The following is a 16,802-nucleotide window of genomic DNA, read 5'->3' on the forward strand; positions in this document are numbered from 1 at the left end:
AAACATGTCTCCTTCTAACCCCACCCCCTAAACCTCTTCTTCCCTACTTTAAACCTGTGGAAAAGTTTGCTCCTGTTTACCCTACCTATGGCTCACCTCCATCAAGTCCCCCGTCAGCTTCCTCCACTCCAAGCTCAGCCTATCCAACATCTGTTCATAACTGAGACACTCCATCCTAGACAACATCCTTGTGAATACCCTCTCCACAGTCACCGTGTCCTCTGCGCACTGAGGTGACCAGATATCCAGACGTGTCCTGGCCTGTCTTTTGTGAAACAGGAACTAAGAGTGACACGTGTGAGCATGTTGTTTTGTGCGTCTGAGAGTCCTGCTCCTTCAGTGACATGTTCTGAGAGCTCAGGTGACAACTGGTGCTCGGTACTCACCTTTGTCCGTGGGTTTATCACCGTCACCCCGTACCTGTTGATGGCTATCCTCACTATATCTGGAATCTTAGGATCAGATATTTGCTGAAAAAGAGGAAATAAAAAGCGGGGAAACAATTCAAGTCAGTATCAGCCATTTATAATGTAGGAAGCAAGCATTTCCTGCAGCAGTAAATGAGGGATCTGCACTGAAAAACCTGCTGAATTTTCTGAAAGCACATGCAGACGGGCACACAATACAGAAAGGACCACACGGTGGGGTTTTGTATGTGCCTCTAGTGTTGATGCTACACAGAGCTTTAGACCAGTTCTTAGCCTAACCCAGATGAGGGCACCAGACAAAACATTTTCCAGGACTCATTTGTCTGTGCAAGGCAGCAAGTTATTTTTAATGTAAAACAATTAAACACTCAATACTACCATTTGATACCCTCAGGCTCTGACAGTGACATACTTTTAAAATGACATCTCGTTTCGGGCCAGGGTTGGGTCAGAGCTGCAGTGCCGGGTCATTTCGAGGGTTGGGATGAAGCAGTGTCTGACTTGAACCCTCGCTGGCTGAGTCAATTAATCTGGATTGTTAGAAAGATTACAGTATTTTCAGTCTATTAGCAACCACCAAACATTTCTGCCTTGTGGAGAAGGAAGAGTAACTCCTGATTAGCAAAGGGCATGTGCACAGGAACAGGAAACCATGAAGGCTGACAATATGCAATTACACACAAAAAGTTGGAGTAACTCAATAGATCAGGCAAAACCTATGGAGAGGAATAAACAGTCGATGTTTCTGGCCAAGACCCTTCATCAGGCTGACAATACTACGAGATTTTGTCAGGGAGATGAATACAAAAGTAGGTAGATAATGCTTCAGTTAAAGAGGGCACTGCTGGGTCAACATTTAGAGTTCTGTGTACGTAGAACTGTACAGCCAGGAATAGACCCTTCAGCTCACCATGTCTGTGCTGACCACGATGCTAATCAAAACTAATGCACGCAGTCTGTATTCCTCTATTCCCTGCCTGTTCACAAGTCTGTCTAAGCTCCTCTTAAATATATTGTTGTTGCATCTGCTTCCTATACAGTACTGGTCTCCTTATTTAACCAAGGCAGTTAATGCTTTGGAAGCAGTTCAGAGACATCTGGAATGGGCTGTCTGAGGAAACGTTGGACAGGCTGAGCTTCTGTGGGGTCTTGACAGGGGGAATGTGCAGGACGTCTCCTCTTGTGAGAGAATTTCCAACTGTGAGTGACAGTAGAAATAAAGGGTCATCCATTTCAGACAGAGGAGAGGTCATTCTTTTCTCTCTCTGAGGATCATGACTTTTTCCTCAAAGGGCGATGGAAGATGAGCCTTAAAAGATGCAGATAGATGCTCCATAAACCAGGGGTGGAAGTACCAAGGACCAATGGGAAGGCATTGTTGAAGTTTCATTTGATTAGCTGTGTGTTTGCTTGAATTCTTTGAGGATGTGACAGGGAAACCTATAGATGTAGTGTTCTTGGAGTTCCAAAAGGCACTTGACAAGATGCTAAATAGAAGCTAGTGCACAAGTTAACAGCCAAAGGTGTTGGATGGAGTGGTGCTAGCAGAGATTATAAAGTGACTGTCAAAGAGAAAACAAGGCATTGAGATAAATGTGTCCTTTTTCAGGATGGATGGATGAAACGAGAAGAGTACGACAGGAGTTGGTTCTTGCTTCTCAACTATTTACCATGTACTGTATATTAATGACCTGCAGAAAGGAATTAAATGCAAGCTGTCCAGATTTGCTAATGAGATGAAAATAGCCAGAAGAGTTTCTGAGGATGCCAACGTTGCGATTCTACAATGTGTACAGGTAGAATGAGTGAGTGGTAAAAAGCTGATAAACAGAGAAGTGTGAGGTCATCCACTTTGGTATGAGGAATCAAAAGGCAGTTTATCATATACATGGAGATAGACTTCAAATGAGTGAAGTTCAGTGGGATCTAGGTGATCCAGAGGTTAGCAGGTAGGTCCAACGGGTGCTTAAAGGAGGCAAACTACATGTTGGCCTGAAGATACAGGAGACTGCAGATGCCAGAATCTGGAGTAACACATGAAAAGCTGAAGAAACTCAGTAGGTCTCGCAAAAGGATTGTATTTCTATTCCTTTAAGTTAGGAAGAATGAGGGTAATTTTATTCAAAAATATAAAATCATAAGAGGATTTGGCAGGGAGTATGTCGAGGTGTTCTCTCTGGTGGGAGAGTCATAATCACAGGGACAGAACGACAAGATGAAGGGTCGGTCACTTAAAAATGAGGCACAGAGAAATATCTCCTTTGGAGTTCTCTGCCCCTAAGGTTGGTGGGGGCCAGACGAGTGGACAGATTTTAAATAGATATTGATCGAAAGTGGAGAGATCAAGCAATTGAGGGTGGTGTGAACAGGCACAGAAGAGGAGTGAAATCAGCGTAGATCACTCAAGATCATATTGAATCATGGGACAGGTCTGAAGGGCCGAATACCCTACACTCAGTTGAACCTAGGCTAGCATGCATGTATTCCTCAGAGGGCCAAGGCACACAGCACCATTGCCGGAGGGACATTCTCAGTGGAAGTTTTTTACCTTCACTTCAAAAAAGGTCGAGCCAAAGGTTGCCAGACGGTGCAGCATTTTAAGGAAGCCGAGCTTCACTTCGTCCCTTGTCTTGCCTGCATGTTTGTTGAACATGGCCACGACTGCCTGTGAAGAGAAATCAGCAAGGAGTGATTCCATGCAGTGTGTCCCCCCAACACAGGGATGCAGGCTTCCAATCACAATACTGTACACATAACCACTAAAATAATTGTGTTTTACTTTATTGTGTTCTCAGGTATCAGAAATTCCCGTTGAATTGGCTGCCATAAAACTATTACATCAGCGGACCTTCGAGAGTGGTGTTACAAGCTCAGTACGGATGCAAGGGCTTGCTAACAGTGGCTTCGACAGGGAGATGCACACAGAAGAAGGCCTTTTGGCAAACCAAATCCACACTGACCCTCAGCTATCCACGTACACTAATCTTCTAATTCCATTTTTATTTTCCTGACATTCCCATCAACCAAAGTTCAAAGTACATTCATTAACAAACTGGGAATACATCATACAACATTGAAATTTGACTCCTTACAGGCAGCCACCAAACAAGAAACCCAAAAGAACCAATTTAAAAAATCCAACAAATACCCAATGTGCAGAGAGAGGGGGAAAAATGTACAAACAATGAAAGCAAGCAAACAGCATTCAGAATGAAAGTGAGTCCATAGACACTGAGCCTGGAGCAGCCAGTGCAGGCCCAAAGCCTCAACCTCAGTTCATCACACAGCGGAGCAAATGTCACAGTGCCCTCAGACACTGAGCCTGGAGCAGCCAGAGCAGGCCCTCAGCCTCATCCTCAGTTCATCACACTGCAGAGTGAATGTCACGAGTCCTCAGACACTGAGCCTGGAGCAGGCCCACAGCCTCATCCTCAGTTCATCACACAGTGGAGGAAATGTCACAGTGCCCTCAGACACTGAGCCTGGAGCAGCCAGAGCAGGCCCACAGCCTCATCCTCAGTTCATCACACAGTGGAGCAAATGTCACAGAGCCCTCAGACACTGAGCCTGGAGCAGGCCCACAGCCTCATCCTCAGTTCATCACACAGAGGAGCAAATGTCACGAGTCCTCAGACACTGAGCCTGGAGCAGGCCCACAGCCTCATCCTCAGTTGATCACACAGAGAAGCAAATGTCACAGTGCCCTCAGACACTGAGCCTGGATCAGGCCCACAGCCTCATCCTCAGTTCATCACACAGCGGAGCAAATGTCACGAGTCCTCAGACACTGAGCCTGGAGCAGGCCCACAGCCTCATCCTCAGTTCATCACACAGCGGAGCAAATGTCACAGTGCCCTCAGACACTGAGCCTGGAGCAGGCCCACAGCCTCATCCTCAGTTGATCACACAGAGGAGCAAATGTCACAGTTCCCTCAGACACTGAGCCTGGAGCAGCCAGAGCAGGCCCACAGCCTCATCCTCAGTTCATCACACCGTGGAGTAAATGTCACGAGTCCTCAGACACTGAGCCTGGAGCAGGCCCACAGCCTCATCCTCAGTTCATCACACAGTGGAGCAAATGTCACAGTGCCCTCAGACACTGAGCCTGGAGCAGGCCCACAGCCTCATCCTCAGTTCATCACACAGTGGAGCAAATGTCACAGTGCCCTCAGACACTGAGCCTGGAGCAGGCCCATAGCCTCATCCTCAGTTCATCACACAGCAGAGTAAATGTCACAGAGCTCTCAGACACTGAGCCTGGAGCAGGCCCACAGCCTCATCCTCAGTTCATCACACAGAGGAGCAAATGTCACGAGTCCTCAGACACTGAGCCTGGAGCAGGCCCACAGCCTCATCCTCAGTTCATCACACAGTGGAGCAAATGTCACGAGTCCTCAGACACTGAGCCTGGAGCAGGCCCACAGCCTCATCCTCAGTTCATCACACAGCGGAGCAAATGTGACAGAGCCCTCAGTCACTGAGCCTGGAGCAGGCCCACAGCCTCATCCTCAGTTCATCACACAGCGGAGCAAATGTCACGAGTCCTCAGACACTGAGCCTGGAGCAGGCCCACAGCCTCATCCTCAGTTCATCACACAATGGAGCAAATGTCACAAGTCCTCAGACACTAAGCCTGGAGCAGGCCCACAGCCTCATCCTCAGTTCATCACACAGCGGAGCAAATGTCATAGACATTGGGCCTGGAGCAGGCCCACAGCCTCATCCTCAGTTCATCACACAGAGGAGCAAATGTGACAGAGCCCTCAGACACTGAGCCTGGAGCAGGCCCACAGCCTCATCCTCAGTTCATCACACAGTGGAGCAAATGTCACAGTTCCCTCAGACACTGAGCCTGGAGCAGGCCCACAGCCTCATCCTCAGTTCATCACAGTGCAGAGTGAATGTCACAGAGGCCTCAGACACTGAGCCTGGAGCAGGCCCACAGCCTCATCCTCAGTTCATCACACAGAGGAGCAAATGTGACAGAGCCCTCAGACACTGAGCCTGGAGCAGGCCCACAGCCTCATCCTCAGTTCATCACAGTGCAGAGTGAATGTCACAGTGCCCTCAGACACTGAGCCTGGAGCAGGCCCACAGCCTCACCCTCAGTTCATTACACAGCAGAGCAAATGTTACGAATCCTCAGACACTGAGCCTGGAGCAGGCCCACAGCCTCATCCTCAGTTGATCACACAGAGGAGCAAATGTCACAGTGCCCTCAGACACTGAGCCTGGAGCAGGCCCACAGCCTCATCCTCAGTTCATCACACAGCAGAGTAAATGTCACAGTGCCCTCAGACACTGAGCCTGGAGCAGGCCCACAGCCTCAACTCAGTTCATCACACAGAGGAGTAAATGTCACAGAGTTCTCAGACACTGAGCCTGGAGCAGGCCCACAGCCTCATCCTCAGTTCATCACACAGTGGAGCAAATGTGACAGAGCCTTCAGACCCTGAGCCTGGAGCAGGCCCACAGCCTCAACAGTTCAGTGGAGAGCAGGGCAAATGTTGCGGAGCATCGTGCAGAACCAATTCCCCCCATCCTAACAGTTTCTACCATTTATCTACATACTGAAGGCCATTTACGGTGGTCAAATAACCTACCAACCCACGTCTTTAGAATGTGGGAGTTAACCGGAGCACATGTTAGAAGCTCACAGGGAGACACAGATAATGCCAGAGGATTGGATGAATCAGAATCTCTGGTGTTGTGAGGCAGCAGCTCTACCAGGTGCAACACTCTGCCACCCAAATATCACAGTCAACATGGACAAGTTGGGTCAAAGAGTCTGTCTCCATGATTTATGACTGGACCAGAAGGTATGAGAGCAGAATTAAGCCATTTGGCCCATTGAGTCTGCTTCATTCATGGCTGATTTGTTTTCATCCCCATTGTCTGATCCCTGTAACCTTTAAACTTCTTAACAAACAAGAACTTATCAAAATCTGCCTTAAAGACTACCAATGACTTGGCTTTTACAGCCCTCTGGAGCAACAAATTCAACAGATCATCACAGAAATTCCTCCTCACATCGGTTTCAAAGACATGTCCCTTTTTGCTGAGGCTGTATCCTTCAACCCTAGACATTGCTACTAATGGAAACATCCTCTTGACATCCACTCTTTCTAGGCGTTTCAGTATTTAGTAGGTTTCAAAAGAACTGGCGTGGAAGGTGCCAAACCCGGCTGTGAAAGGAGGAGGGTTAGGCATGCGGCTAGCACCACCATCCCATAGAAACTCAGAGCTGCAGAAACAGCAACAGAAGCTCCAAGCTCCCCCCATCCCCATCCTTCTGAACTCACTGAGTACAGGTCCAGAAACATCAAACACTCCACATACATCATTCTTGTGAACTTTCTAAGTACGGTATATACTCTCCAATATATTTCATATCAGAATGAAAGTGGCTCAGTACGCAATACTGAACAGGTCAATGAACAGAATTCAACACGTATGCTGAAATCCTTTACAAACCATGTCAGTATGTTAAGTCATGTATCCCTTTAAAATTTAAAACTCTTAAAACTTTATGCACAATTCTAAGAGGGTAATTTAAAATTTCAATGGGACTTCATCTTAAGATTCTTTTCCAGAAGACAACAACCTCTTTCATGAGTGGCAGTTCACCAGTTCCAGGACCCACATCAATGCTTGGTGCGATTTAATGTGTAGAAGAGGTACACATTGACAGAACAACTACATCCTACAGAGGAAAGTCTGTTCACATGGATAAAGTCTACACCAAAATCTGGAACAGGATCTTTTACCAACTGACTAAAAGGTTGAAATTTGTATTTAACGAATAGCAGAAGCAACAGATGGGTTTTCTCAAAATCTGAAATGTTCCACTTTTCCTCAGCCATGGTTTCTCCTCCACCGTAGTTGACAGATCACTCAACTCACTCTGTTTCATTTCACTTTTACCCATTTATGCCTTCACTGCCTCTCCTTCCAGGGCAGTGTCCTCACCTCCCATTCTATCAGATACAACATTGAATGCACCATTATCCCCTCTAGTTTTACTTCTAACAGGATCCCACCACCAGACCTACCTCTAGTCCTGTCCCCTTTCTGCATTCCAGAAGTATCACTCTGCAACTCCTTGGCTCCATCTTCCACCTCCACTGACGACTTCTCCTTCTCACACAACTTTTTAAAAATATGTATATTTGGATAGATACATGGTCAGGAAAGGCTTAGAGGAATATGCCCAAATGGGACTAACTTAGGTAGATTTCTAAGTTTGCACCTTCTAGTTTGAGGGGTTGAAGCTAAAATTATATGTATCAGTATAACTGTAGAGTAAAGGCACTACAGAGGCACGAGAGAGGAGGTGGACAAAGTGAAGGAGACAGTAGTAGAGAAATGGCAGAACAGCATTGACTGGAGTTTCTGGGAGCAATCAGAATTTGCAGGATAAAAGCATCCTAAAGAAGTAGTATTCTAAAGAGAGGAAGAAGCAACTATGGTTGACAAGAATAGTTAAAAACAACATAAGAGCAAAAGAAAAGGCATATAATTTAGCAAAAAATCAGTGGGAAGCTAGAAGATTGGAAACCTTTTAAAAACCAACAGCAGACAACTAAAAAAGCAATAAAGAAAGAAAAGGTGAAGTATGAGGGTAAACTAGCCAATAACATAAAAGGTGATATCAACATTTTTCTCAGCAATGTAAAATGTAAAACAGAGACAAGAGTAGATATTGGACTGTTGGAAAATGATGCTGGAGAGGTAATAATGGGGGCAAAGAAATGACAGACAAAGATAATAAGTATTTTGCAACAGTCTTCACTGTGGAAGATGCAAGCAGTGTGCCAAAATTTGATAGAGTCAGGAGAAGAAATGAGAGTAATTTCTAACACTAAGGAGAAGGTGCTCGGGAAGCTGAAAGGTCTGAAGGTAGTTAAGTCACCTGGACCAGATGGACTACCCCAAGGTTCTGAAAAAGGTAGCTGGAGAAATTATGGAGGCATTAGCAGTGATCTTTCAAGAATCACTAGATTCTGTAAAGGTTCCAGAGGATTAGAAAATTGCAAATGCCACTCCAATCATTAAGAAGGGAGGGAGATGGAAGACAGGAAATTATAGGCCAGTTAACCTGATCTCAGTGGTTGGGGAGATGTTGGAGTCAATTGTTAAGTATGAGGTTTCGGGGTACCTGGAAGCACACATTAGACCAAAGTCAGGATGGTTTCATTGAGGAAAAATCTTGCCTAACAAATCTGTTGTAATTCTTTGAGAGAATAACAGGCAGGATAGACGAAGGAGAGTCAATGGATGTTGTTTACTTGGATTTTCAGAAGACCTTTGACAAGGAGCCATTCATAAAGGTTCTAAACAAGGTGAGAGCCCATGGTATTATTGGAAAGATCCTAGAAATAAAGGGAACCTTTTCTGTTTGGCTGTCGGTGACTAGTGTTAATCCACAGGGGTTGGTGATGGTACAGATCCTTTTCACGTTATACGTCAATAATTTGGATGACAGAATTGATAGCTTTGTGGCCAAATTTGCTGATGATACAAATAAAAGATGTGAGGCAGGTAGTGTCAAGGAAGCAGGGAGTCTGCAGAAGTACTTAGATAGATTGGGAGAATGGGCAAAGAAGTGGGATATAGTATAGGGAGTGTATGGTCATGCAGTTTGGTAGAAAGAATAAAGAAGTGGACTATTTTCAAAATAGGAAGAAAATTTAAAAATCCGAAGAGCAAAGGGACCTGGAAATCCTTGTGCACAATTCCATAAATGTTAATTTGCAGGTTGGAAGGCAAAAGCAATGTTAGCACTCATTTTGTGAGGACTAGAATATAAAAGCAAATATGTAATACTGAGGGTTTATAAGGCCCTGGTGAGACCTCACTTGGAGTGTTGTGTGTAGTTTTGGGTCCCTTATCTAAGAAAGAGTCCTGAGGAGGTTTATGAAAATGATCAGGGGAATGAAAGGGTTAATGTAAGAGGAGCATTCGATGGTTCTGTGCCTGTATTCACTGGATTTAAGAATAAGGAGGACAGATTTCATTGAAATCTATCCAATATTGAAAGGCAGAGATAAATTTGATATGGGGAGAATGTTTCCTATTGTGGAGGAGTTCAGGACCAGAGGGTGCATACTCATGAGAAGGACATCTCTTTAGAACATAGATGAGGGGGAATGTAGCCAGAAGGTGTTGAAACTGTGGAATTCATTACCACAGATAGCTGTGGAGGCCAAGTCATTAGGTATACTTAAAGCAGATGTTGCCGGGTTCTTCATTAGTAAGTGTGTCAAAGGTTAAAGGGAGAAAAGTAAGAGAATGGACAATAAATCAGCCATGATAGAATGAGAAAGAAGACTCGATGGGCTGAAATGACATAACTCTGCTCCTATGTCTTATGGTTTTATGGTATCTTGGTGATTTGGGCATCTGTCTGTGTTTCTTATTTCTATGACTCTAACAGCAGGAGAGCAACAGCTATTTCCTCCCCTATTCAGACACACAAACTTCTCCCCAGGCGAAGCAGGTAAATTTGCAATTGTTCCAATTTGATATAGTGCATCTCATGCTCTCAATGTATCCCTCTACACTGGAAAACCAAATATAGACTGGGTGATAGCAAAGCCGAAAAGACCACGGGTGACCCTGAGCTTTCAGATTCCTTGCATTTGAACTACGGATCCCATCTACATGTTAACATTACCTCTGACATACTGTACATTATTTCAATGAAGCTCAACACAATCTCAATGGGCAGCACCTCATGTTCTGACTTTTTACATACACAGCCCACTGAATTCATCATCAAATGTGACAATTTCAGATCATCAGCCACATTTCTCTTTCTTCCTCATCCCTGGCATTCCAGATTTTGTTCCGTTCCATTTCTGTGGACATAAGGAATGAAAGGGTGGGACTATTACCAACAGCTGAAGAAATTCGATTTATTATTTATCCATCTTAGTAGAACAAGGAATCGTTTTATTGAAACAACAAAAATAAATGATAAAATCTTGAAGAGATGTTGCTTTGCAGAGGACAAGATGGTGTTACTAGCAGGAGAGTCTCAAGCAAAGAGACATTGTTATAAGATTGGGGGCCATCACTTAATACTGATATTCAGGAGTTTCTTTTTACAGAGGGTGTGGATCTCTGAAATTTTCTACCCCAAAGGGTTGTGGAATCTGGATTAGTGGGGGTAACTAAGGACACAGTACATAGATTCTGAGAAGACCAGGGAATTGAGGAGATGTGGACTGAGTAGATCAGCCATGGTCATATAGAATGGCAGGGTAGGCTGGAAGGGCTGAGTGGTGGAGTCACACCCTTCCTTTGTGATTCTAAAAATTCTGATTCACTGTCCCTTACCACCTTCTCCTTAGTACTTTTGCTTCTTTTCTACCTTCTCCCAATTCTGATGAAAGGCTATCAACCCGAAGTGGTGACTCTGTTTCTCTCTCCATAGACATGGCCTGAACTCTTAAGTATGTCCAACATTTTCCATTTTAATTTCTGATTTCTATGGTATACAGAGTTTTACTGACACCTAAACATAATCATTTCCTCACCATATACCTATCCTTTGAACAGAAGCCCAAATTACTCTCTTTATCTTGTTACAAGCCATCTCACAATGCAACTTATTGTGCAAGCCACTCCATCTTCTCTGGATCAGATGATGATTCAGTGTAAGCTCGCTCTGGGCCCGGAGGCTGCACTCATCAGTTTTGGACCAGCTCATCATTGGTTCAGTCCAGAGGAACAGCAATGTTAGATGGAGGAAAGTTAGTTTAGGATTGTTTTTTCATGTAAATGCATAATGTTCAAGATAGTGCAACTCACTCCTTGAGTTTCATGTCACCAACTAACTTCTTGATCTCACACTGTAATACTTCGGAGTTCTTGTAAGCTCTTAAATGTTCCAGAGTCCTGTTTTCAACGGAATTATTTTCACCGTTCAGTTACTGGGATGGTAACTACTACCAGGGGAGAGGAGGCTCCTCCATCAGACTCTGTTGAGCTGGATGGTCAACAACACTCTCCTGGTTCCATGCTTATCAACTAGTTAAGGCAGAGATTTACCCACAAGGTTTATCTTCCTATTGTTTGTGTTATTTCTGGGGAGCTACAAGGATCTTCTGTTTCTTAGCTTTGTGCTGCTCCTGTCACCCAGCAGCCACTTAGCTCATCCTTTTCGTCTGCTCATCACCTCCCTTCTCATCTGGATCCACCCATCACCTACCAACCATCCCTCTCACCTGTTTATATTGACCAAAGCCCCCTTCTCAGCCCTGATGCAGGGTCTCTACTTGAATATTGACCATCCCTCTGCCTCCACAGATGCTGCCTGACCTTCTGAGTTGTACCAGCAATTGGGGTTTTGCTTCAGATTTCAGCTTCTGCAGTCTCTAGTGTCCATTGCATTTCATTTGTTGAGGTGGGCTTCATCCTACAGATGGACAGCTTCAAAATCCTTCTGCCTGTTAGGGTCTGAGGTACAGGACCTCTCTGTATCCACAAACTAGTCACACCTCTCCTGGAAGATGCACCATCCCAAGTTTCTGTGAGTGTTCGGTTCTCCTACAGGAGAGGGAGGGTGGTCGGTCTGTGTTAACTCCCAGGCTATTTGTGTCTCACCTTCTGTTACTAGTGGGAGGGGGAGATAGGTCTATGAGGGTGAGGAGAGATCAGAGAGAGGAGAGCAGAGAGCAAGTGACAGTAGAGGGGGAGATGGGGGTAGTGAACGGCAAAAGGAGGAAGGGAAAGAGGAGGGAGAGTGAGGATGGGAAGTGACGGGAGAGAGGAATAGTGAGAGAAGTGATGAGAAGGATGATGGGAGAAAGGAAGAATGAAGAGAGAAGTGAGGAGAGTGAGGGAGGGGTGAGAGAGGGTAATTGAGGCAGATTTCAAAAAAGGACTAGAGCGAAAGTGGGGGATTGTTGGTGGGAGGGGGTTTGAGAAAGAGAGTTTGTGCATAGAGTATGTGAGCTTGCACTTGCGCACGTGTGTGTGTGTGTGTGTGTGTGTGTGTGTGTGTGTGTGTGTGTGTGTGTGTGTGTGTGTGCACGCACGAGAAAAAGAGAGTGCACGAGAGAGCCCGCGAGACAGAGAAAGCATGCAAGCGCTGTGAGTGTGAGTGAGTGTGAGTGCCTGAGAGAGTGTCTGTGTGAGCGTATCTGTGTGAGTATGTCTGTGCGAGTGTGTCTGAGTGAGCGTGTCTGTGCACACACAAACGTATACATGCTGGATCGTCTACAGCACCCTAATACCAGACTTCTCCCAACCTAACAAATGTTTTCCATAGTTTTATTTTCCAGCTCCTTTTCTCAGCCCTCCGTCCACCACACCCACCCTGGTGTCTGCAGGCCCCCATTCCAAAACGCCAAATTGCATCCTACATCTTATTACCTCCAAATGTTAAAGAGCCAAACTGTCTAGTAACTGGTGACTTGAACTATTAACAGCAGTTAAGTCTGTGAAATGCAATCACTGAAGGTTGTCATGAACAGGGGTGAGGAACTCAGTCACAGGCAGACACAGCCAAGTCTTAGGAAAGCAGTGAGCCCACACCCAGGAGGTCCATGTGGAAAGGCAATATGGATTACTGTTTCCATAGCAATAACATCCAATACAAATGCATACCACAGTAAATCTTCACTAATCCAGCACACCCAAGCCTTTGATAGTGCCTGATTAGCAGATTTTATGCACCATCAGATTTATTTTATTAATATTGCAACTTTGTTTTTACGATGTTACACAGTAACATTTCAGTGAACATGGTCAACAAAAAGGCAACCCATGAGTTTAGGGTGAGGGTAGGAAATGTGGCTCAATCATTCAAAGGGGCATGGCAAATATCACCCGGTGGCAAATGATGAACTATTGGGATTTCAAAATAGTTGGATAGTGGATTATCAGAATTGAACTGGGGTATGGAGGGCTATGGTCCTAGTGGAGGTTGATGGGACCAGCTAGAACGATAATTTCATGCACTAGATGGGCTGTAATACTTCATGACTCTATGAGACTGTAACTTGTACTGAGAATGTTCACAAGCCTGGTTCCTGAGGCAATGGATTTGCCACAGGAGGATACATTGCATCAACTGGGACTGTGTATTCTGGGGTATAGAAGAATGAGAAGAGATCTTGACCAAAAATAGAGGATTGTTAAAGAGCTTGGCTTACTAGATACAAGGAAGACATTTCCCTTGGCTAAAGTGTCACGGCCAGGGTCAGGATTTGAAAATGAGGGGCTGGACATTCAGGAGAATGGAGATGGGGAGGAATTTCTTTAAATGGAGATTGGTGAAGCCGTGAGATTGTTTATCCTGGAAGTCTGTGGAAACTTGGTGATTAGGCTCATTCAATACAAAGACAGGTAGAATAAGGGAATTGGGGGATATACAGATAGTGCAGGAAAATGGTAATAAGGTAGGTCAATGGTAGAGAAGGAACAATTTGTCCCATAGTAGACTTAATGATTCATTAACAAGTTCAATAAACTCCTGGAATACCTTCTTCCATTCCTCAGAAGACATTATCCGAAGCATATCCTGAGGAACCAGTTCCTTCAGTAGTTTGGGAATGTTGTGGAACTGAGATTTGTCACTGTCGAACTTCACTTTGTACAGGAATGCAGCAATCTGGATGGCATCTTCTTTGGTGCATTGGTGATAACCCCGCAAGTACTTTGGAAGTTCCTTGGCATTGAGAAAAAGAGAGGGTCAAAATGTCAAGTCAAAGCAGAAAGTGCAAAAAAAACTCAGCAATTGGACAACAATCATGTAGAGAGAAACAGACAATGTTTTAAGTCCATGGCTCTCCATAAGAACTGGTGTCCTGTAGGTGGGTTGGCTTATTTGCCAGTCGAAAGCCATTTCTACTGTATCAGTTGATGATTGGTCCATTTAAAGGATGTGGCTGCTCTTTCCCATTGGTTGGTTTGTGCACCATGGCACCAGTTTCCAACTCTGGGTGCCTTGAGGTATAGGAACAGTACTTGTGAGAGGTTCACACTCCTTTCTTTCTTTTCTTTGTCTCCAGGGCCAGCTTCAGGCTGAAATCGCAACCAGTGCTAAAGGACCATTGAGAAAGAGCATTGAAGACATAGATGCAACCCACGCCCCTGGTATTTGTTTAGTTCAGTATTCATTTGTAGCAAGCTTAGTTCTAATTTAGGAAGATTTAATGGAGTACTCATTAAGTTAAAGGATAACTAAGTGTTCAATATTTTGGTTTTGTGTAGTTCAGGGTAGTTTAGATGAACACTATTTTAATGCGTCACTGTTCGTTTTTAAATAGATAGTTTATGTGTCCATTTGCAATGTGTGTCTTCAGTTTCACGTAGTGGATCCTTGAAACTGCCTCCACATTAACAACTGGGAAAGGAGAAACACAAGGTATTTTTCAGTAGGAGAGATGTGGGGAGAGATGTGTGGAGCAAATGGAATGTGTGTAATAAGATGAGTCAAAATGGGGATAGTTAACATTGTGTAGACTTTCTTGGTTTAGGCAAAGACGTGCTCATGGTAAAGCTGCTGGATTGTCTGACAAGCTACATATTCATGTAGGGTGAGTAAAATGGAGCCAACATGATATAGAAACAGAATGGGTCAGAATGTGCCTAGTGGATTCAGGACAACCCATTAGTACTCAATGACCAGTGAGGCCAAAATGCCCACACTCTCAACTCTCCTTCAGCAAATTTTATTGATGTTCCCAGAGTGCTGACTCACTGTGGCTCACACAGGGAAGCTAGGATTCTTTGTGCAGCGTCAAGGAATGGCTGAAGACATGTTGGTCACTGCTGCTTTTCACGAGTCCCACTCACCTGTGGGAAGTGAAGGATGATGTCTGCTTTGAGGTCCCGCCCAGGAACCACGTTCAGCCATAGCTTCCTCAGGAAGAGCACCTTGTATGCCACTGACCCAGCCAGTCCTGGAACACAACAGCAGAACACATTCTGACTCCAGCTAAGGACGTTGGGACTCTGGAAACATCCAGAACCCTGGCACAAGACTCACCTTCCGGTGTACACCTTTCCTTCTTCACCCAGTCACACACCTGCCGCACATAATCGAAAAAGAAATCTCCTTCTGGGATGCTGATCACCTAAACAGACATGGGACAGAAATCTCAGGGGGGGTCCAGTGATATGGACTGCAATTAAGCCCCACTATGGATCAGAGTGTGAAAAAACGATAGGGAAACCTAGAGGGAGTGAAGCAGATCAATGCCACAAGGAAGAGGCAGGGATTTGCCTTCATGGGTAGCTTATAAAGTTTAGCCAATTAAAGTCCCCATGGATAACAGTTAGAGTATGGGCAATTAGAGTCCCTATGGGTAAGAGTATGGGCAATTAGAGTCCCCATGGGTATCAGTTAGAGTATGGGCAATTAGAGTCCCCATGGGTAACTGTTAGAGTATGGGCAATTAGAGTCCCCATGGGTATCAGTTAGAGTATGGGCAATTAGAGTCCCCATGGGTAACAGTTAGAGTATGGGCAATTAGAGTCCCCATGGGTACCTCACTATGTTGTGCAGAAACATTATTTGTACTGTAAGTGTGTCATTGGGAGGATGAGGGTCAGGCACTGATGGCCCTTACCTTATCTTCTACTTGTACAAAGAGGTTGAGTCCTTCTGGAGAGCTCAGCTCCAGCTCTTTGGCGATGGTCTCACACAGGCCCTTTGCTTTGGTGCTGGCATGGACCTCGAAGGCCTATTGGAGGAGAAGTGGGTGAGAAGGGATGGAGAGTCTGAGGGTCCACAGAGCAGCCAGTGGGCCTGGGCTGATGCTCACCTGGTTGGTGTCATTAGGGAAGAAGATTTTGTGCAGGATCTTGGTGTTCCAGCATTGGATTGCCTCTACCTCCATCACATGTGGTGGGTTCTTCCGAGCTCCACATCTGTCGGCGGAGACAACAGCTGCACATTCACTCTACACAGCTCAGCAGGGCAAGTCTTCACCACTGGGGAACATAGTGCCACAGGGTGGACTGATGTACTTACAAGTGGAGTTTGTGCTGGACTCACGCTGGACACTTTAACACACACACACACACAAATATATACACACGTACTAACACACACACACCCTTACACATTTATCTACACCCAGAATAATATACACATATCTGATTTCACTCTATACATACATACATATTTCCATTCAATGATATACAGATACCTTAATACAAATATACACTTAAAATTTCCAGACCTAGTTACAGACACACACATGCTCACTCAGTCACACAGACACCCACTCATACACTAACAACAGATTTCCATGCATGCTCTTACACACACAGGGATGTGGATCACACATCCAGTTTGATCACATTCCTGATTTGAATGGCCAAATGTATTCAACTATTTAAAACAGGCACAAGGAT

The 16,802-nt window shown here is 45.0% G+C and overlaps 2 protein-coding genes across 6 annotated transcripts in view; one reads left to right on the forward strand and one right to left on the reverse strand.

Annotated features, from left to right (window-relative positions):
- LOC132381319 (LIM and senescent cell antigen-like-containing domain protein 1) overlaps positions 1-14,530 on the forward strand; it is a 337,779-nt gene extending 323,249 nt beyond the window's left edge. For both annotated transcript variants that reach the window (XM_059950700.1, XM_059950693.1), the window contains exon 11: positions 14,450-14,530. In XM_059950700.1, the coding sequence (XP_059806683.1) occupies positions 14,450-14,495 (46 nt within the window). In that variant the 3' untranslated portion in view covers positions 14,496-14,530. The remainder of the gene's footprint in view (positions 1-14,449) is intronic.
- LOC132381270 (unconventional myosin-VIIa-like) overlaps positions 1-16,802 on the reverse strand; it is a 137,889-nt gene that overhangs the window by 11,849 nt on the left and 109,238 nt on the right. For all 4 annotated transcript variants that reach the window (XM_059950661.1, XM_059950669.1, XM_059950655.1 and 1 more), the window contains 7 exons: positions 16,208-16,313; positions 16,013-16,126; positions 15,430-15,517; positions 15,237-15,343; positions 13,921-14,106; positions 2,977-3,093; positions 387-470 (listed from right to left, as the gene is read on the reverse strand). In XM_059950661.1, coding sequence (XP_059806644.1) covers positions 387-470; positions 2,977-3,093; positions 13,921-14,106; positions 15,237-15,343; positions 15,430-15,517; positions 16,013-16,126; positions 16,208-16,313 — 802 coding nt within the window. The remainder of the gene's footprint in view (positions 1-386; positions 471-2,976; positions 3,094-13,920; positions 14,107-15,236; positions 15,344-15,429; positions 15,518-16,012; positions 16,127-16,207; positions 16,314-16,802) is intronic.

Source organism: Hypanus sabinus, chromosome 2, assembly GCF_030144855.1.
Source record: "Hypanus sabinus isolate sHypSab1 chromosome 2, sHypSab1.hap1, whole genome shotgun sequence".
Lineage (NCBI taxonomy): Eukaryota > Metazoa > Chordata > Chondrichthyes > Myliobatiformes > Dasyatidae > Hypanus > Hypanus sabinus.